General features: G+C 32.1%; 1 protein-coding gene across 2 annotated transcripts; it reads left to right on the top strand.

Annotated features, from left to right (window-relative positions):
* Positions 1-951: 951 nt before the first annotated feature.
* LOC129914739 (uncharacterized) lies at positions 952-20,012 on the top strand. 2 transcript variants are annotated; one of them, XM_055994088.1, is made up of 15 exons: positions 952-1,133; positions 8,653-8,990; positions 9,053-9,251; positions 10,440-10,511; positions 13,019-13,254; positions 13,318-13,403; positions 13,474-13,776; positions 13,828-14,734; positions 14,797-15,156; positions 15,222-15,679; positions 15,735-15,833; positions 15,903-16,213; positions 16,275-16,557; positions 16,626-16,766; positions 18,794-20,012. In XM_055994088.1, the coding sequence occupies exons 2-15, from the start codon at positions 8,801-8,803 to the stop codon at positions 18,989-18,991; spliced, it is 3,843 nt and encodes a 1,280-aa protein (XP_055850063.1). In that variant the 5' UTR covers positions 952-1,133; positions 8,653-8,800; the 3' UTR covers positions 18,992-20,012. The 2 variants fall into 2 exon arrangements, with proteins under 2 accessions (XP_055850063.1, XP_055850064.1); XM_055994089.1 differs by lacking the exon at positions 10,440-10,511 and having other exon boundaries at positions 18,794-20,011.
* The last annotated feature ends 734 nt before the right edge of the window (positions 20,013-20,746 follow it).

Here is a 20,746-nt window from a genome sequence, read left to right as displayed (position 1 = left end):
CGCCTATTTCGTTTCTTTATTCCTCGGAATATTCCGGATAAACTTTTTTATTGTTTCTTTATCCATTCCAGAATATTTGAAATACATTCTTTTTATTCAAAATCAGACCTGGAATTTGTTGAATATTCTTTCACACATATACGCAGTTGTGTGTAGGTGTAGTGTCATTTTTTCAACAAAAACAAAATTAAAATTCGCTCTGAAGCAATCCTTTCACATAAATAAATACAAATTGTGGAAAAAAAATAATTTATTAATACAAAAGTTTTTATTCTAATTGTTTTTATTTCTCCATCTTATGCATGAAAATAGAAATATAGGTAAGAAATAATAAGAGATGATTTTATATGTGTTTGTGTTTTAACTAAAAAATGTGGTTGAACAGCTAATTGACATTCTTTTTAAGCTATTTCTGTTTCTTTATTTTGCGTTCTGGATATTCTTGATACATTTTTTTGTCTCGCCGGTCTATTCTATTCCTTATCCGGAAAAAATAAAGAAACACACTCAATAAAAATAAATAAAACAGTTTCACAACGGCCCCCAGACGTCCAATCGTATAATGGATGTACAACGAACCAGATCCACCCATAAAAAAAAACGCTTCACGAACAAATTAATTTTCCCCATAAATCGGAGTAAAACTTCATCCCTGAACTAACTAAAAGTACTATTTTCATTGTGTTTCTATCCAAGGTCTATTTACCTTTTCTATTTTGAACAATTTTAAAAAGAGATAACTCATATATTTCCTTTTTCCCTTTCATAAAAAAAAAAAACTTTCTAACTATATTTATCTCCCTTTAACTATCACATTTGTATGAAAAACAACAATAAACAGAAATAGAGTGTATCTCTTTTGCGGTAGAAAAATAATTACAAAAAAAAAAAAGATTTTTTTCAATTCCCTTTCACATTTCATTTTCTTTTCTTCCTTCAGTCAGTCTTAAAAAAATCTTAAATTAGTAGGTTGTTGTTGGATCGCAAAATTCTGTGTAAACCTAATTTTTATTTAAATTAATTATTATTAATTATTGTCTCTCTGCATACGCATTATTTATATATGAAAGTTTTTTTTTTTTTCATTGTAAATCTCGATGGAAATAAATAATGGAAATCTATATTAATCAAATGTAAGTTGAAATTCTATGCAAATTGGGAACAAGCTTTTGTCTAATATGCTCTTTTTTTCTTTTGGTTAAAAAGGTGAAAATTTTCTTGTTTTGCTTGAAAATTAATATGAAAAACTTTAATTGTGGTTTTCTCTTCACTTTTTTCAACAAATTTAAATCTGAAAATGGTAATATTGAAGTCAAGTTTTGAGTTTAAGTGACTTAAACTATAGCAGCAGACTGAAGCGACATTGTTGGTTGGCTTCTGCTTCTGGTTCTCCATGTCTATGTAGAATTTTTTTTTTGCTCATTAGAAAAAATATACATATTCCACATTCTATAAAAATTGTGTGCACCCCAAAAAAAAAAAAAATTGTGTGGTTGGGAGATGTGTGAGCAGTGAGCACCCTCTTTCTTCTTCTCCTCAACCCCATGTTTCCTTTTGCTCTCCAACACAAAATTGATTGGGGGAAGGTAATTTTCATAGCTTTGCTATGAAGTAATGGAGATGGTATGCACCATGAATGAGCTGCCAGTGTTTAGTGAGTTCATCATAATATTCATATACTCTTCTTCGGCTTGTTCACACTTCAAGCTTGTAGTAGTCGTAGTCGTCTGAAATACATCGACCTATTTTACGGTAGATTATAGCTTTCTGAGTTGTGACTTCTTTCTTAAATGCAAAGAACAAAACTATATAACTATGGATGCTGGCTGGCCCCAAAGCGATTATGTGTGTTTATTTTTGTATAGATGCGTGTTCCAAGTTTTTTTTTTTTGTGGAGTTCTCGTTAACAGTCGTTTCTCTCTTTGCCAAAATTTTTCCACATTGACACTTGAATAATTATAAAGTAGAAATAATTTGGTTAAACATTTTTATTGAAATGGATATTTTATTGGCAGGTCAGGTCATTCTGTTTTAGTGTTGGAGCGTATAATTATACTATCATAAATAACAAAATAAATATTACATAAAAATAGTTTTAGCTAAAGAACCTTGCAATGCGTTTTTTGAAGATATCTTCGTATAAGAACACAACAACAAGAAACAGTGTGTCTTGAAACTGTCTGATTGGACTTATAATTTATATTATATCTGATGTTGTGAACTGACACATAATTGTAAAGTCCATTTATGATGTTCCTATATGGAGGTTTCATAGCTGAAACAGACCATGTCAAAAAAAAGAAAAAGATAGAACACAAAAGAAGCTTTGAAATTCAAGAGTTTCCTGTATTCGGCCCCTTTTATTGATAAAAGTTTAAAAAATGGGGAAAAATAAATACATTATTGAATCATTTGATGTTATAACTTATTAACAATCAAAATTGTTTCTAAATTCTTAAAACACAAAAACTTAAATAAAAAACATTCAATTTATTTAAGCTTGACCTAATAAAGTCAGTGGCCGGAAATGGGACACTAGATGGCCGAAAATAGGAAACAAAGGCCGGATTTAGGAGAATCGGGCTTTTTTATACAAAAACTTAAATAAAATATTTTTGGGAACTATTATTAACTTTTTTTTTTATCATACCGAAAAATAAATAAATAAAGTACATTTTACTTCAAGATTTATTCGAAAATGTTGATATTTGACGTTTCTGTGCTTTATTTTATGAGACAAAATCCTTAACTCTACCCTACTTTGACTTGTTATAAGGTCTGTTTAATGAATCTGATCTGCACAGAAAAGATCCGAAAAGTACAGGTTTGTGTGTTTCATAAGGAAACACCTTGCCCTAAACTGTTCTACAAACTGTCATTTTGTGTTCCATGAAGTTTTCCAGCACAGATAAGTTCAAGTTTTTCCGCCCCTACTTTTGAGGTAGAGCAAACGAGTGAGAAGTGTCAAACAGCAACTGATTTGTTTTATTTTTACAAAAATATATTTAAATAAATTCAAAATAATGAAAATTTGTTTAGAATATTCTTAATATGAAGAAAAATTCAAAATGTGAAAAAATATTCTGATTAATTATAATTTATTTGAATGAAAAGTCATAACAAAAAAAATCATTTTAATTTTTAGTTTCAAAACTGATAGGCAAAAGTCAACCCTATAAAATAGGAAGGTGTACTTTTCTGATCTCTTTTGTTTTGACAGTTTTCAAGAATTTGTGCTGTTCTGATCTTTTCTGTTCCAGTTTTTCTTCATTAAACAGACCTATATATACGAATTACTTTTTTGTGACTTCGTTCACTTCAGCTCTTAGCCCTCCATATGTGTGACCCAGCAGTTTTTATTTGTATCGTCCCCATTTTTTTGCTCATTCGATAGAGAATTGGCTGAATATCATAAATTCACTTTTTTGATGCCTTCGATCTTGGATTTTAGTTTTTATTAAATACCTCGACTTTTATACATCCTAGGTAAAATTTTGTTATACGTAGACAGTTGAATTACAACAAAAACATACATAAGTGTTAACAAAAGAGCCAAGTTCTACTATGTTAAAATTATACTGGCACAAAAAGTACTGGGATGTAAAAGTGTACTAAGTTCTAAAGTTTGGTTTTAAATTTGTATCAGTTAAATTTAAATTGTTTATTTGACAGTTTTTCTTTTAATTATCGATTTTTAAGGTTATTTGAAAAATTGCCAAGTAAACCATTAAAAATTAAATTGATACAAATTTAAAACCAAATTTTAGAATTTGGTACACTTTCACACTACTTTTTGCGTCAGCATAATTTTTTACATAGGAGAACTTCTAATCCACTCCACTGTTTTGCAGATGATAGTACCCTCAGTTTTTCATATTCGTTTCCTGATTCTCGCCCAAGTTCTTCGGAAGTGGATCTTGAACGGCTCATTAAATTCTGATCTTAATAGCATTGTCCAATGGGGAATAAGAAATCGCGTAAAATTTAATGCTTCCAAAACTCAATGCTGCTTACTATCATTAAAGCGGAACATGTCTCCCATGCCACTATCCATGAGTGGTACTTGCATTGACGAAACCGAAAGGCTTTCCATCCTCGGTATGTGCATTACAAACCACCTCCTGTGGAATGAAAACATATTTGACACCGCTAAATCCGCTGCGAAATGTTTAGGTTTCCTCCGAAGATGCAAGAAATTTTTCTCCACGTCTGATCTAGCAATTATTTATAAGGCGTACATTCGTCCAAAGCTTGAATATAACTCCCACATCTGGGCAGTTGCTTCAATAACCTCTTTGAGTTTCTTGGATAGAATACAAAATAGAGCTATAAAAATGAAAGGTGATAGATCAATAACTGATACAATTACGTCTCTCGAGCACCGTCTCACAGTGGGACGAATGTATGGAAAAATCGGCATTTCTAATATCTTGTGTTTTAGTGACTGAAACTACGCAAAGTTGCATTAAGACGACTATTTACGCCTAAATCTATGAATTAAACATGAAAACCAGATAAATGGAAACGTTTTAGCCAGGAAATTCATTTTTATTCAATTAAAAGAGTTGAGCAGCGAACTAGGGGAAAACTAATATCTATATAATTTTTTGATGAATATTGGTATATATCTCGATCATAATTTGATATATATGTGAACTTTTTGACCGGAGATTTGACAACTGCTAAGAATTTTTGCATTTTTATAGAATTTGATCCCATAATTTTTGATTAAAATGGTAAAATGTTATAAATAATATTGGTTTAAAGAGCATTTTTTTGTTTTAAATTGATGTTATCACTTACGCAATCATGTATAGCTTTAGTTATATTCAGATTATAATTCAGGTATTATTCCTTAGCGCTCATGAACCGATTGAGTCTTCTAGAAGACTGCTCCATCTTCTACTTTACTTTGAGGCAATAAAATTTAGTTACTTCCTGTATTTGAGCCTCTACATCTCCTGTTGACTCCTCTAAGCCAAGAAGTTGTTGAATTTTCAAACAGAACCCATCAAAACGTCTGTTTTCGCACTATCCAGCCAAGTTTTTAAATTTTGGTCATTTTTGATATAGGGGGTCGAACCTAAAAAACGCGATTATATTTACTTGGGGTAAGATTTTTTTCTTGATTCCTTTAGAGGACACTTTCCTGAGTAAAAAAAACCATAAAAACCCCAGAGAGCCTTTTAGGTGTAAAAAAGAAAATCTTACTCAAAGTCAAAAAATTTTTTTTTTCTACCAACACTTGGAAAATCACTAATAAAAACAAAACTCAATAAAACAAAAATTTTTTTATAGTTAAATATTAATTTATATACCTTTATGAGTGTTATTATCCATTATTAAATTAATTTTTTACCGCACAAAAAATTTTGGGAGTAAGACAAATTACAACCTGATTTTTCACCACCAAAAAAAAATTAAACTAGACAATGTTTAGCACTCTATAACTTTTGCACTAATTGGACAACGCATATAATTTTGATGCAGTTAGAACCTAAATATATTTGGGATGACATACCAATCACTCAAAAGTACCGCAATAATATTCGATTTGTTTATTTATTGCTATGGGTCGTCCCACTGTGCGTCGTAACGTCTCATTTCTAACGTTGTTCTATCGTTATTTTTATAAGCAGTGCTCCGATGAAATAGCTAGTTGCTTTCCTCCCCTGAAACGATTCAACCGTAATACTCGCGTTTCAAGGAATGCTCATCAGTTTACCCTAGAGTCTAACTTCGGACGTACCGTCAAATACAGAGATTCTTTCTTCAGCCGCACTACACGAATGTGGAACGCGTTACCCGCCTCTGTTAACATATATTTTTGTTTGTTATGATTTCACTACTTTCTGCAAGGTATTGCTGAAAATTTATTAATTTATATTATTTGGTTATTCTATTGCCTTTCCTAAAGCAAATCCCAACTTTGGTTGGAAACAAAGGAACCATAAACACTAATATTAGTTGCAGCGTTCTTGTGTTATGAGCGTTTGAAGGTAGCCATATTGATTTTTTTCCGATTTTTTTAAATCAAACGTGGAAACTTTTTTGTATTTTTTTTCCTAATTTTTTCACTTTGTTAATTTTATGTTTGTGTTTGTTCAATAATCTTATCAAAATTCATTTAATACCTTATTCTGAAATGTGCAAAATATTAACATTTCAATGCAACCATATGTCAAACAAATTTTTGCTTATTTTCTTTTTTTATGAGAGCTTTTTTTAAGTCTCATTTTCTCCGCTTTTTTTTTTTGCTGTGTAGTTTTGGAAAATATTAATGGTACCTATAATCTAAATACACAAATTTAAAGGTAGTGGACCATGACCATGTGCTGGGCATACATCGGCCACTCAGAGGTTTTTGTTAAAACCTTCCTTTCCCTTTTGATATTTCTAAATGAATTATCGATAACACAACAATTATAATACTGGCACTACTGTTTTTTATCGAGACATAAGTAATCTGGGGATAATTATCTGGAATTTTTATTTGTCTAAAAGCTTTTGTGTTTTGTTGTTTTTAAGTTTTGTTTAGTAAGTTACAAGAATGATAGTTTTGCGAACTTAAAGGTATAACTGCATTGGCTTTTTTTTTTTTTTTTTTTTAACCAAAAGTAGCATACCTACCTACTTTTACATAAATAAATAAAATATGTAAATAGAATTATTATATTTCTAAATTTGAATGAATTTAATGTATTCATTTTGAAAAAGGAGGACATTTAAAAGCTATCACAAAAAAGTTATAGTCAATTTGATAATCACCTTACCTGGAACAAAAACATTTATTTTGATGATCAAAAATCAACTATCATCTAGTTAATACTTCGTATTGGAACGTTGTATGAAATTGCCTTTTTGACGTTTTTTGACGGTTTTCAGGATCTCTCCTTTGAATATGGCTATACCAACTGAGTCCGTCGTGTTCTATTTTTTTAAAGATGGGTCTGCGGATCTTCGTACGTCTAAATCGATCAAACTTTGTAATTCTTGCTGTCATACGAAGCATCTTCATCGCGTTTTGGACACGTTTCAGACGCGTTTGGGAAGCGTTTTGTGCTCGTTTAGGACGCGTTTCAGACGCGTTTAAGACGCGTTTTGGACGCGTTTTGGACGCGTTATGGACACTTTAAACGCGTTTCGGAGGCGTTTTGGACGCGTTTCAAACGCGTTACAGACGTTTTTCGGATGCGTTTTGGACGCGTTTCAGGCGCGTTTTCGACGCGTTTCGGACGGGTTTCGGACGCATTTCAGACGCGTTTTGGACGTGTTTCGGACGCGTTTCAGACGCGTTTCGGACGCGTTTTGAACGCGTTTCAAACGCGTTTTGAATGCTTTTCAAACGCGTTTCAGGCGCGTTTCCGACGAGTTTTGGACTTTCTGACGCGTTTCAGACGCGTTTTGGACGCGTTTCAGACTTCATTTCAGAATCATTATTTAAATTTGCAATAATTTTTTTAATACATGCCATGTTTTTGAGAATGGTACCTACATTTATTTTTTTCAATTTTGTGATTGATTAATAATAATTACTACAAAATGGCAACAAATCAAAGACGTTCTAGTTCTCGAATGATTTACATTTTCTGTGCTTCATAAAGATTTTGATACATAAAAGAATTTTTATGCTATTAAGTAGCTTTGACGATAATATTAAACTATCGTTCCTACTAACAATATCACAAAAATTCTTGTTCTTCCTTATTGGGAACTACGTATCTGCTCCACACCACTAGTGATCCGTCTGTTTAGGCTTTGCTGTGTTCACCTCAGAAAGTCTTGCTACCGTAAGAATTATCTTCATCTCAGAGTGAACCTTATGTTATTGCTGGAAAACAACAGCTGTGTTGATACTACCTTTCAGCTAAGCTTTTTTCCGAACAAAGAAGATGCAAGAGTTTCTTACCCACTTCATCCACTAAACGCTTACGCGTTCATTTATGTCATCGAAAAAATTTATGTTTTATAGGAAGAAAAGTGAAGGAATATGTCTAGGAATTAATTTTACTTATAGACCTCTCACTTACATAGAGAGATTTGACTGTACTTTGTATGTTTCTAAAAACCAAAAACGCCTATGTGTGCTCGTTTGTTTGAAAGAAACTTGAGGAAGAAGTTTAAATGCTTTATGCCCGTGCCCAGCAGTAGTGGAATGAATTAATTTCACATTATTTCATGGTAGAGTTAGCACCCATATGTGGATGCAATTGCAATCAGAGAAGACAGAGCAGTGTTGTTCTGGTCACTTATTCAAATATTTTTTTCATTTAAATGTGTAATATCATACTGAAAATTAGGAGGGATTGGGTAGAGGTAATTTGAATCATTTCATGTGGAACAAGTTTTTATATTAAGTAACTTTTGTTTTGTTGGCTTTTAATATAGATACAAATTACTACATTATACATTTATATAAACAAATATAAATATATAATATTGTTGTTTTGTTGATTAATTTTGAATTACCCCTCGTAGAATTCTGGTAAATTGATGTTGAATTTTTTTTATTTAACTAAAACATTTTATTGAAAAAAAAAAACTTTTAATTTTCGAGTTGAGTCGTGTCTTAAATTATCTATTTATGTTTTTAAAACTCACTTCTTAACTCATTTTATTTATAATAAAATTTATTATTCATAATGTTTCCAGAAATATTCAACCGATTTAAGGCGTAACAGGAAATTTCCAAATCATGTCGTTCGAATGTGAACCTGCATCATAACCATAGGGATATTTACTAAAAATACTCGTTATCTGATCGATCAACTAGATTAGTAAGCAAAATACTCTTACCAAAATGATGCAAATGGAACACCATTCCTCGGGCAATCACCATGCACGTCCACTTTGCTTGGCTGGTCCTGAACGTGAGCCTATTAATTTTTTGGTAAACTTGGTTGGAGCTCCGCCTGAAGTTGAGCAGCTAGTTGAACATATTAAACTAGTCGCCGAACAATTTCTCTATCACTGGAAAAGTTTTCCTATTTGTAAGCGATGTCATATATATTATTTACTCTAACAAATAATTAATATTTGAGTGTATTAACAGCTCTTCCCCAACCTCTGGCGGCAACATCATATACGCAAGCAGCAGGCAATCAAGTGACTAACCGAAAAAAAAGTCCAATAAACTTGCGAGATTTATTTATTTCGCCCCCATTTGATGAATTAGATGCAGTCGCTTCAGACGGTTCGGGTGAACCAAGACGCTTGACCAATTCACAACTCAAAGCCTTACGAGAACGCGGGTAAGTTTTTTTTTTTAAGTATAATCTTTTTATTGTATGAATAAAAAAAAGTTTTTTTTTTCTTTTTATTCTTTTTGGTAAATTTCTTTGCCTTTTCCATTTGTTTTTATTTTGATTTTGGTGTGGTTATCATGATCATGAAATTATTTTGCAAACAATGCGGATATGTTAATTAAGCAACAGTTGTTTCTTCTTTTTCTTTGATTATACTTTTTATATACAATGCCTAGGCCTACTCATATTCTGTTCGTTTAGTCGAAGACAAAAATAAGTTGCTTTTGACAAGTTGGATTATTCTTTTCTGTGTTATTTTGTTTACATTTTTTAATATTCGAGACAAGGGTACTTAATTGTTCACAGTTTGTGCACTTGACAAACTTTAAAGATCATTATTACATTTATTCAACTTCATTCATTCATAAAGGGTATTGTACACATTAACCTTGATGATTTTACTTAGTTGATTGACTTGCTTCCTTTTACTAAAAGAGTTTGTTCTATTTTCAAAATAGGGACATTTTTTACGATATTTATATATTTTGCACCTTTAACAAATAAATTTGTTTGAGCATTTTCAAAATCAGTAGGGTAGTTACCTAGAACTGAATACTTAAGTTTGTAACTTCTTTCCCTAAATTCTATATTAATTTCATTTACTTATCGGATTTTGAAAGTTTTAATTTAAGAGTAAGACAAGGATGCTTATGTTTTTCCATAAAAAAAAAACCTTTTAAACAAACAACTCTTTTCACTCAACTCGAAAAAAATACGAGCTTGACTACTTGACCAAAGTGCCAATTTGTTTGATCCTTAGCAAAGTCCTTATTGTTTCTTGTCAAGTAATGACAGTTTAAAATGTTCTAAAAAGTAAGAAAAGAGCTTGATCCCATCTTTTTGCATATGGCCCAATGTCTTCACTCTTTCTCAAAATTTAAACTTCCTTTTAATAAAAAAAATATATTTTCTAATTGAAAAAAAAGAAAATATTTTGCACCTTTAAGGCTGATTGTGTACAATACAAAAAAAATTCATCTCACCAATTTAATTTGCGCTTTTTCTTGAACAACTTTCTTTTTTGTCACTCATTATAATTCTATCATTTACTCTAAAACAAAAAAAAAATTTTTTAAAAATGAGTATAAACAAAAAGGAAACAAATGCATATAAAAAAAAAATATTTCTGTAAAGCTTGCAAAAGGATAAATACGGAAAACCGAAGAAATTAACTTTGGAACAATTGGAAACAATTCGAAATAATGGGTAAATAACCAAAAACACTAACAAACTTGGAGCACCGTGTCTTGGCAAAAGACTTAGCTTCTGTGAAACAAGAATGAATTTAAAAAGAAAAAAAACCATTTTAATGTTTAGTTGTCGTATTAGATGTACATTTTATTTAAATTTTTTTTATATTTTAAACAAATTAAATAATTTTATATAAAACAGTTTTAAAACGTTCACACGCTCCCAATTTAGTTTACATTCACACAATTTAAAATAAAAGTTTTTTTTATCCATTGTTTCTATTTATTTATCGTGAATTTTATTGGTGTACCTAATCTTAAGTTGTTTCTTACGATATCCATGTTTATGATCTGGATATACCTATATGTCTGCCCCTATAGAATGCATGATTATTTAAAATGAATTTTTGTTATCGGTGATTAATTTAATTGCAAAAAATATTTATATATTTTATATGAATGCGCCTTTCAATACATCAAGATAAGATTTTGATGTCTATCTCTATATCTATTAAGTTTTTTATATAAATGTTCAATAATTCGAAATGTGTTCCAGTTAGCCAGTTATTAAACGTAAACATATTGATATGGATGATAAATGTTTGTTTAGCGGATTTACAAGTTCATTGTCAAATGATTGTATTTATTTATATTAAGATCGAAGCGATGTGTTTAACTGATAAAAAATTATTGCAAATATGTTTTATATGTAATTTTATCCTCTGAGTTTTCGATTTAAATTTTACACTCAATAACACCGGTCGTGTTGTGTGAGCCTATCGGAAGCAGTCACCAAAATTTTGGTTATAATTTCACTATAGCGACGAACTTTATTTTCAAAGCTATCATATTGATCAACATATAAACTGACCTTGAAGATGCATTGGTATTCCAACAATTACATAGGTTCAAGTCAAGCTTTTGAAGCACATATGGCCACCAAGATTGATGTTTGAACCAAGCTGCACCTTTAGCTGGCTCTATGTATCAGGCATTTTTCTAAAGAAGACCGACTTAGTACGAAATAACTCCCATACTGATAAGAAAAAAATGTTAAAAATGTTAAATCAATCAGGTATCATTAGCCCTGTTCCTTTGGGAGGTGGCAAAGTACTAGTAGTTTACTAGCGTTTTGCAATGAACATACTTTCAACGAATCAATGCAATTCCTATCTACTCGGCAACAAAGCATGTGTAGTTCTAGTAGTAAATAAACTAGATTATCTACTCATGAGTAAACTACTACCTACAATGGAACGGGGCTATTGACGGTACAACAAATGATCCTGAAAAAGCAAAATGAAGACTCCTTTTTTAGTATATCTAGAGAGAGAATACAAAGTTGTGCTAACTTTGAAGAAGCCTTGAGGTAAAATTGAATTTAAATATTTTATTGAAAATCAGGATTCAAAGCAAAATTTTCCAGGCATCAACATATTTATATAGTAACTAGAGGATTTTGCATAAATTAAATTATTCACCAACCGCGTATTCACCAACCTCGCCGATAAGAAAACTTACGGCAAGGCAAATATAACGTTATGTCAAAATTTGAAATATGTATTAAACGCAAATGATTTGTTTTGTATAGAGAAGAAACCGTTACAATTTTTTTTTAAACAAATTACCACGCGCAAGGACGAAACCATTTGATTTTCTAATGGGAGTATCTGAAAAGCATGACGTAAAAGAATTTTTCTAACTTCAGATTCGAGCTCAGCATCTGAAAAACCTTTAGAAAAGTTTATTTTGGTTTTTGTAACAAAAAAAAAAAAACAAATATTTTTGTTGACTAGTGCTCTTGGCTCTACAATAGATTTTCCTTCCTTGATACCAAAAATATAATTTATGAAAGTTTAAACCAAGACCTTTAGATCTGGATACAATTTGCCCTCAAATCTGTGTTTATATTTTATTTTTCGGATAGACGTGAAAAAGTTATCTAACTTCGACCAAATCTTTTGGTATCAGGAATTGATGAACTGTCTTCAAAGAGTTTGACACCAATTTTAACCTGTTGTTGAACTAATAAATAAATAATGGTTTGCTCAATCTTCGATATCACCAAAAGAAAAATCATTATTTTAGCACATCAATCCCCTTTCTCAAAGGAGATCGCATTTAAACGAAACGATCACAATTTAGTGTTCTACAACCACAAAAATAAATTTTTTTCCAAAGTTGAAATCCTATCTTACCCTCTTCTACATTGCATGCTAACCGTGACCAACTTTTTTTTTACGTTAATTTGTACGAAAAATCAATATTATTTCTAGTTACAAAAATTAAATATAAATTACAATATGTAAGTTTTACAGGAAGGTAAAAAATTTACTCGACTGTAATCAGAAAGCAATATGATCTCCCATTTTCTATTTATTTTTAAAACGCACGCAAAATGTTTATTCAAATAGAAATCTATAGTTGCATGTTAACCCATATCAATTTAAATATTCTAAACATGAAGTTTTTTCCCAGAAAAGATACTTAAAAAAAGAAATATCTCATATTTTCATATAACAGAGAATTCGATGTGCCCAGTTTAAATTTTCCTGGACAAGTACACAAGTGGCGTTTGTCATTGCTACTGCAGAAAGGATCATACCGAGCACATGATTCGTTTCTTAGTGATTTGGCTCTGGCAGCTCGATTCGTTGTAGTCACGGCACGGGGTAGATTGCTATCGCACTTTTTTTCTCTTGCTCATGCTGTTCGTGCTTTATTTCATGGACTCGTCAACCTGCTGGATATGGCTGTGGGTGGGTATTGAAAATGGAAAGTTTTTATTTTAACTATTGCAATAATTGTGAACGAGTTCTTAGGTGTTCCATCGTTATTGGCACATGACCTAGACTACAAAATCCAAGAGGAAAGATGTCGTTTTCTGGTCGCTGAACTAGTTTGTAGGGTGAGTTTTTTATGAACAAACAATTGTGTAAGTAACAGTTTTAATACATATGTTTTATTTTTTTTTTCAGCCTGAATTTGAGGATTGTCTGTATTCGCTTTGCTCCTTTGTTCGGAAACAAATGCGGCGGGCTATTGTAGAGAAAATAGACGTGAAAAACTGTGAAACCGCTCAACCAGTTCCGTATCTGTTTCTGACACCAAAGGGCCAAGAGATTGACTTGAGACTATTCTCACGTGATATCATGCGCAAGGCGCTGCCCATCCTCGTCGGAATACTAGAGCGTGAAACTAGGGGTTGGTTTTTACATTTTCGCGAACGATTAATTGCCGAACTGCGAGAGAAGAAGCTTACTGATAAAGAAATTGAAGAGGTATGTACAATAACAAAATATTGTCTATATATGTGGTGATTTTTGTTTTAGGAAGTAAACGATGCCGTCATGAAAGAATACCTTCAGCGAGTCTACACGTCAATTCTATCAAATACACAGCTGGCTGAATTTGGTGATGGAATACCTCGTCTGCTTGTTCAACAAGCCCAATCTGTTGTAATAATGCATAAAGCTGTTGACAAAGTCCAAAAAGAACTTAAGCGATCTCGCGAAGATCACCAAAAGTGTCTAACGAATGATCATTCAGTATTGTCACGCATAGCTCCCTGGCTGAGATCGAAATTGAGAGCAGCTGAAGCCACAAAGCTTTATAAATCGACATGGGCTGCTCACGAAGAAGCATTGCGTATGTGTAGCAAGCATGACCTCAGTCAGACATCGTATTTTCTAAATCGTGACATGGCTTTTATGAAGGAACGTGAGCCAGTTCTTTTGAAAGAGTTAAAAAATGCAAAAACTCCAACGCGAACATTCCATTGGACTGTACGTATTTGGTCACCGAGCTCTTGGATTGTTCAGCGAGAGTTTCAAGGACAGTCAGAGGTTATTCCGACTGTGATTAGCCAGCAAGCCACATCAATAGTTACCCCTCGCTCTGATCCCAGTCAACCGGTGTTTATGGTAGAAAAGGAGATTACACGTACTACAAGTACGCGATGGCCATTTTGGCGAATTGTAAATTTAGTGCAAAGATCATGGACTTGGACATGGAATGTGATATTTTTCTTAGGCATTTTTGTGCCATGGTTTAGTCCGTTAGGTTTGCGGGCATTGTGTTGTATGGAACCTTTTATGTCCGATCTAGAATTATCACAAATAAATGGAACTTTATTTCCAAAGAAGAGTAGTATGACACAGACGCTGGCGTCGAGGCTGATTGATTTATGGCGCAATGTTTCTAAATCAAGAAATCACTTTGAAACCGAACCAGATACAGGTGAACGAGTGTGATTGCTATTAAAAAAAGTTCTTTTTTCAACTCATATTGTGCATTTTCAGGCTTCATAGGAAAAGGCTTTACGAGAAACATGAACCGTGTGTGGAATTATTTTGTTAAAGGATTTCTCGGCACTGTGACTATACTTCTAGTGTTTCCATTAGTTTCGCTTACAACAAGCTTATTAAGTATTTTATTGGCACTCACGGCATTTATTTGGGTGCCAATGTTAACAGTAGGATTGCATATATTTATGGTTTTAATCTATGATTTGGATTGTCCTGATATTTCGCGCAATCGTTTTTGTATTCTGTTAGAGGCTCTTGTTTGGAATATATTGATTCAGGGATGCATTCAACCAATTGCTGCCGTCTTCGTTTCAATGGTTTTGTGTCCTTTGGCTTCAGTTTTGGTTTTAGTTGGTAAGAAATAATTTATTTCTATAATTCAAAATTATTATCTTATCTATATTATTAACCAATTACAGTTGGGGCTGCACGATATTCATTGAGACTGCTCTGGGATTCGTTGACATTCCATTTATTTATTAAAAAATGTGGTCGAGTACCCGCTTCAGACAGTCTAGCTGTCCGTCGTATTGCTGGTCCTGGGTTAGCTTTGGATTACTACTTCATTATTATACCTGAACAGGCATTGGCTGCATTTGAGGCTAAAATGGAGTTGGACGAGTTGCAAGCCTACCAACAAGCGATAGAAAGAGTTATTATGCAGCCACAAAAAGACTATAGACAGTTTGTGGAAGCATGTTTTGGTCCGTTTTCTGCACAGTTGGCTAAAAATGGACCATTTTTGCGATTGGATCGTGAAGCTCAAGATTTAATGGGTACGCTGCATGAAAAGCTAGAAAAGAGGAGATGGGAACTGCAAACTGGATTGGTAACAGCTGTCAAGACAAGAATAAAGTTGAACACGTTAGAACTAAAGGTATACATTTCTCGTTGCATTTCTTAGTTGTTTAAATTAAATTGATTTCTTTTAGATTGCAATACAATTAGCCGCCCATATGCTTGAAAAGTACTATCCTGGACATGTGATATCAAGACTTTCCATTACGGAAGATGAGTTCTGGGATAATAAAGTAAAATTTACATAATATTTGGTTAGAATTAGAAATTTTTTTACTAAAGTCTGTTTTCATTTCTTTTAGGGTCTCTCACCGAACGATTGGCCCGGTTTAGCTGGTCTTATGTATACAGAAATATTTAGTTTAGACTTTCTAACGCCACTTTCGGAATCGGATACATATTTTAAACTGGAACCTCATTCACAGTTGGATCTTTCGCGTTACACACAAATGGTACAAAATGCAACCGATGTTATCGGTGCGAATGGTCCAGATTTGTTGGGAAATGTATATGCCCCTCGAGGTAATGTTCAAGTACACTTGCCATTTCTGGAAGTGACGGCATTCAATCCAAGATCAAAGATAACTTTAACATTTAGAAAACCACAAAAGCGGTATGTATGGTTTTATGTTTTATGTACATGAAATTTTAATGAATACTTTTAAATTTAATAGAGACATGACGGTTGGTTTAACAACACCTCGTGTACGAGCACTTCGTGCTGCCTTGCAATCAAGATTCGACGATCAACAATCGAATAAACCTTGGCGTCCGTGGAAGAGGAAAACACAGGATAAGACAGCTTCTGATAAATTGCTTATTCCGCTGCCCATTCCACATCCTGTACATATCGCTATAGCAATACACAATCGTGATACGGAACAACCAATTCCATTAGATTCGGAATTGTGTTGGGAAATTCTAAAGGCAATCGAAGATTGTCACGGCGATATAATGGTATGGTCTATAATTAAAATTTATTAGTTTATATTTCAACATAATTGTAAATAACTTTAACTTATAAGACTGTTCAATCGGTTGCGCGTTACCGTGGTGGTGGTGGAGGCTCTAGTTTCGATTCACTGGATTCCGATACGAGTATTGGAACTCGAGAATCTACAGCAGCTGCCGGAGGAACAGAGACACTGCCTTGTGGGACAAGAGAGGTAAATCATACATTTAATTTCAAAACGAAAAAAAGATGTTCTTTCAAATATTATGTAAATGTTGTGACCCTTAGTTAAAAAAAAACTACGGCTATTTCAAAAAAAATAAATTTTTTCTCAGACCGACTCCAATCGAAATACGTTTAAAAGAGTTTATATTAAAAAAAAAAAAAGGAAAAATGCCCAAAAATAGTTCAATGTTTTTGGCGAATAGTGAGATTTTCAGGGTTTAACATAATTATATGTAGGAGACTTTGTGTAAAAACCTACATTGTAATTGCCCTTTTTCTCGTATCAGCCGAGAGAGTAACGTTTTCAATATCGCTTGCAATATTGATACAAATCGGTTACCTCTGGCATACAAGTTATGAATGTACACAATTTGTGTTAACACATTTTGAAACAAAGCAAATAAAGAAGTTTCAAACATTTTTTATCGGGAATAAAGATGGTCACCGCTGGTTGATGTTGAAATAAAATTTAACAAAAAAGCAACAAGATCAAAATCGACGGTATTTTCAATTCCTTTAAACCTTTACATCGGTTAAACTTTTCCTTAAAAAAAAACTAAACCCAGTTGCAAAATTGACCAACTTTTGACAAAAATGGACTAAGCTTGCTGTTAATGCAGCTGAGAAATAGTTTACATTCTTGAATGATAGTAATCGAGCAAAATAATTGAATCGTTTACTTTAAGCACAAATTCATTTCATTAATTTTTCAGGATAAACAAAAAAGTGTGTAGTATTTCGTTTAATTTTCATCCGTTTTATCTTGACGTTTCAATAAATATATTAACTTTTTTTTTTGTTATTAGGTATATTAATGTGCCTTGGAACTTTTGTCATTTTTTTATAACCTCCACACAATCAATGTCTATATTTTTATAGATGTTCAGCAACATTAATCCGTTCAGTATTCGGTCGCTCCCCGCAAACAAAAGCTCGCTCACTTGTGGCAGCTGAAACAGATACCGGAAGTGTCGCACCCAACTGCATTATTTAGCGATGCACTGTTTTATAAGCATAAATCGCAAACATTTAAGGTGTCTAAGGTTCTTGGACTCTTTTTCATTTAGCAATACTGCTTCTGTAGTAAGTTAAAGGAACTAAATGTTGACCTGCGCCATACCTACTTTTGACTAGAAAATCATCTAAATGTCCTTTTATATCATCTGGCCATTCGTGAGAAAATACCCCAACCTTTTTATGTCTTTTTCAAGATTTCAAAATTTTTCTGTCAAAATATTTTGAATTTTAGAAATCAATTCCCCATGATGGAGGAATTGATTTTTAACTGTATCAATAGTCGAAAAACGGAACATAGACCGACCGACGAAAATGATCTTCCGGACCACCTTCCTAATTATCTCGGTTCCTCTGTTTGCGTTAATTTGTGTACTACCAATTGCAAATCCATCTTATCAGCTATTTCCGTAGCTGCAGCATTAGCAGCAAGTATGTGTCCAAATCATCCTTCGTAAATGAAAAAAAGTGTGAGAAAAGTTGTGACTTCAGCTTCAACCCCCACCACCCCCCCTGCGTTCGCCCCTGATTGGACTAAGTCCATAGAACTTAATATCTTTTCTAAAATATATAAATAAAAGTAGACTTATCCGCTTTTCCAAATAATCAATTCAATCGAATTCATAGGCAATTTCTGACGATTCTGAATGCCATAGACTTTCTTGATGATTTGACCTACAATGTTGATTAGCAAGATTAATTTAAAAATGGAAGATTTATCGACACCAAGATCAGTTAGTAAAGGCGCACTGTAAGTCGGAGTTCTATTTCCCATTCTGTGGAATCTAGTAGCCAACGAGCTGTTTTTTTTCGCTGGAGTATCCCTGAGTATCCCTTTTGTTCGAAAGAATTACATAATTTACCAAATAAATTCAATATTTCTATATTTTTAAACAGTTCTTCAGCTGTTTAAGTGATTGTGATTGCATAATTAAAAAAAAATAAATTTAATCTTTCTATATCTATATTGAAGTATAACAATTAAAATTCGAAATCTCTTAGGTCGATACAACAATAAAAGTTCAAGAAGACCAACCTCAGTCATCTGGGTTTCATTGGACACTTAATAACTGGGGTGCAGCGCAAAATGCAAGGCGCCGCAACTCTAATGTCCGCGTTAACCTAGCCAGTCCAGAAGATATCTCATTGGACACAGATAGTTCACGGGCAGTATTTAGCGCATATGGAACAACAGTTTAGTTGTTTCAGTCATATTATTAAGCTTAGCACTTATTTCCATTACATTAATAAATTTAATTATTATTATTTTTTTATAATAAGCAGCTAATAATTTTCTATTCTTTACTACAAATGCATATTGCAATTTTATATTAAAACAAAACAAAAATATAAATACAAAATTGTCTAACATGCTATCAAAACAGCAAACAAACAAAACAAAAACAAAAAAAAAAACGAAATCTAGTCTTAGAAGTTTCACAAAAATGAATTATTTATAAATAAAAAGAAGTGATACAAATGAACAAAATTACGTATATAAATATCTATTATGTTAGCGAAGAAGTAAAACAAACAAAAAAATATTAATTAAACAATTACATTTGTATAAAAATCCAATTAAATAAACATGTATTTTTTTTGTTTTAAATTTGGAAATGGTTTATATTAGCGAGTATATTTTTAAAATTATACTTTTCTTTATAACTTCCATTTAAAAGAAATGAAAAAATAAAGTTGTATTTAAATATCCTCACCTTAAAGTAAAAACCAGTTAACTTACAAAAAATAAAAAATTAAATAAAATCTATTTTCCGAATAAAAAATAGAATTTTTTAACCTATTAAGAGTCTAGGGGAAAAGCGCGCAAGATCACTCAAACCAATTTTGAAAAAGAGGATTTAAATTAAGGTAAAACTACTAATCGAATTCATCAATGGCTCAATTTTGAAAAAAAAAGTGAACTTGTTCTGTTTTACCCGTGGATTCAACTGATTTTATCATGAGCTTTTTTAAAATATAATAGACATTTTAAATGAAGATAAGTGGTTTTTACTTTAAGCCGATGGAATAATATAATTGAAATAAAATCTCTCTAGTTGTACAACAACGCTTGAAATTATATTTTATAAAACAAACTAACGCTCTCTGATAGTTTAAATAAAAAAAAAATTAATAAAAAGCTCACTACATTTTTTGCACTTTTTTATACAAGTAGGCTATTCTTTAAATGTGCATTTATACAAACATAATATAAAATCTATATTTTTAAGTAATTATTTTATTATTATTTTTGTTTTAAATTTTATTTCGCATTAATAAAAAAAATTTGTTTTGTTCAAATTTACTTTGTTGACTTATTATTTTCTAACATATTTTTCTATTCTTGTTTACTGTTTTACGTCTAAGAATAATGTTCTTGGAAGAGATTATGAAAATTTTCTTCTTAATTTATTCAACGTCGTTATGTCGACGATGTCGACGTATCTTGTATCTTGAGTCGTCTGTGGAATTCGTCGGGTTCTTGAGATTTTTTATTTTTTTTTTTTTTGACGGGAGGAAATCTTCAAAAGACACTTGGCAGTATTCGACACCAAGCAGTGTGGGACTCTTAACCACTAAAACCACCTATTTATCAGGACCAATCTTGAGAGATCGACATCAGATTTTTCTTTCTTAACTTTGTAAAATCACTTTGGGGGAAGTTTAAACTTTTAATACTTTCCCATGTTTTTTTAGACCATAAGCTCATGAGGCTTGGTTCTTCTTAATCTCCGAACATGGTTTCTTGTATTCAAGACGGACACCATTTCAGAATTGGTATGACTTTGCAGTCTCTGATTATGCGATACAGCGTATTTTTTAACAACTTCTGTAACCGTTTCTATTTGTAGGTCACGATGTAGATCGCTATTTCTTATGTACCAAGGTGCATTAACTATTCCACGAAGGACTTTGTTTTGGAATTTTTGGATGATTTCGGTATTTGTTTTCTTT

The sequence above is a fragment of the Episyrphus balteatus genome, chromosome 3, assembly GCF_945859705.1.
Source record: "Episyrphus balteatus chromosome 3, idEpiBalt1.1, whole genome shotgun sequence".
NCBI classification, from domain to species: domain Eukaryota; kingdom Metazoa; phylum Arthropoda; class Insecta; order Diptera; family Syrphidae; genus Episyrphus; species Episyrphus balteatus.
This window is presented reverse-complemented; position numbering and strand designations above follow the sequence as displayed.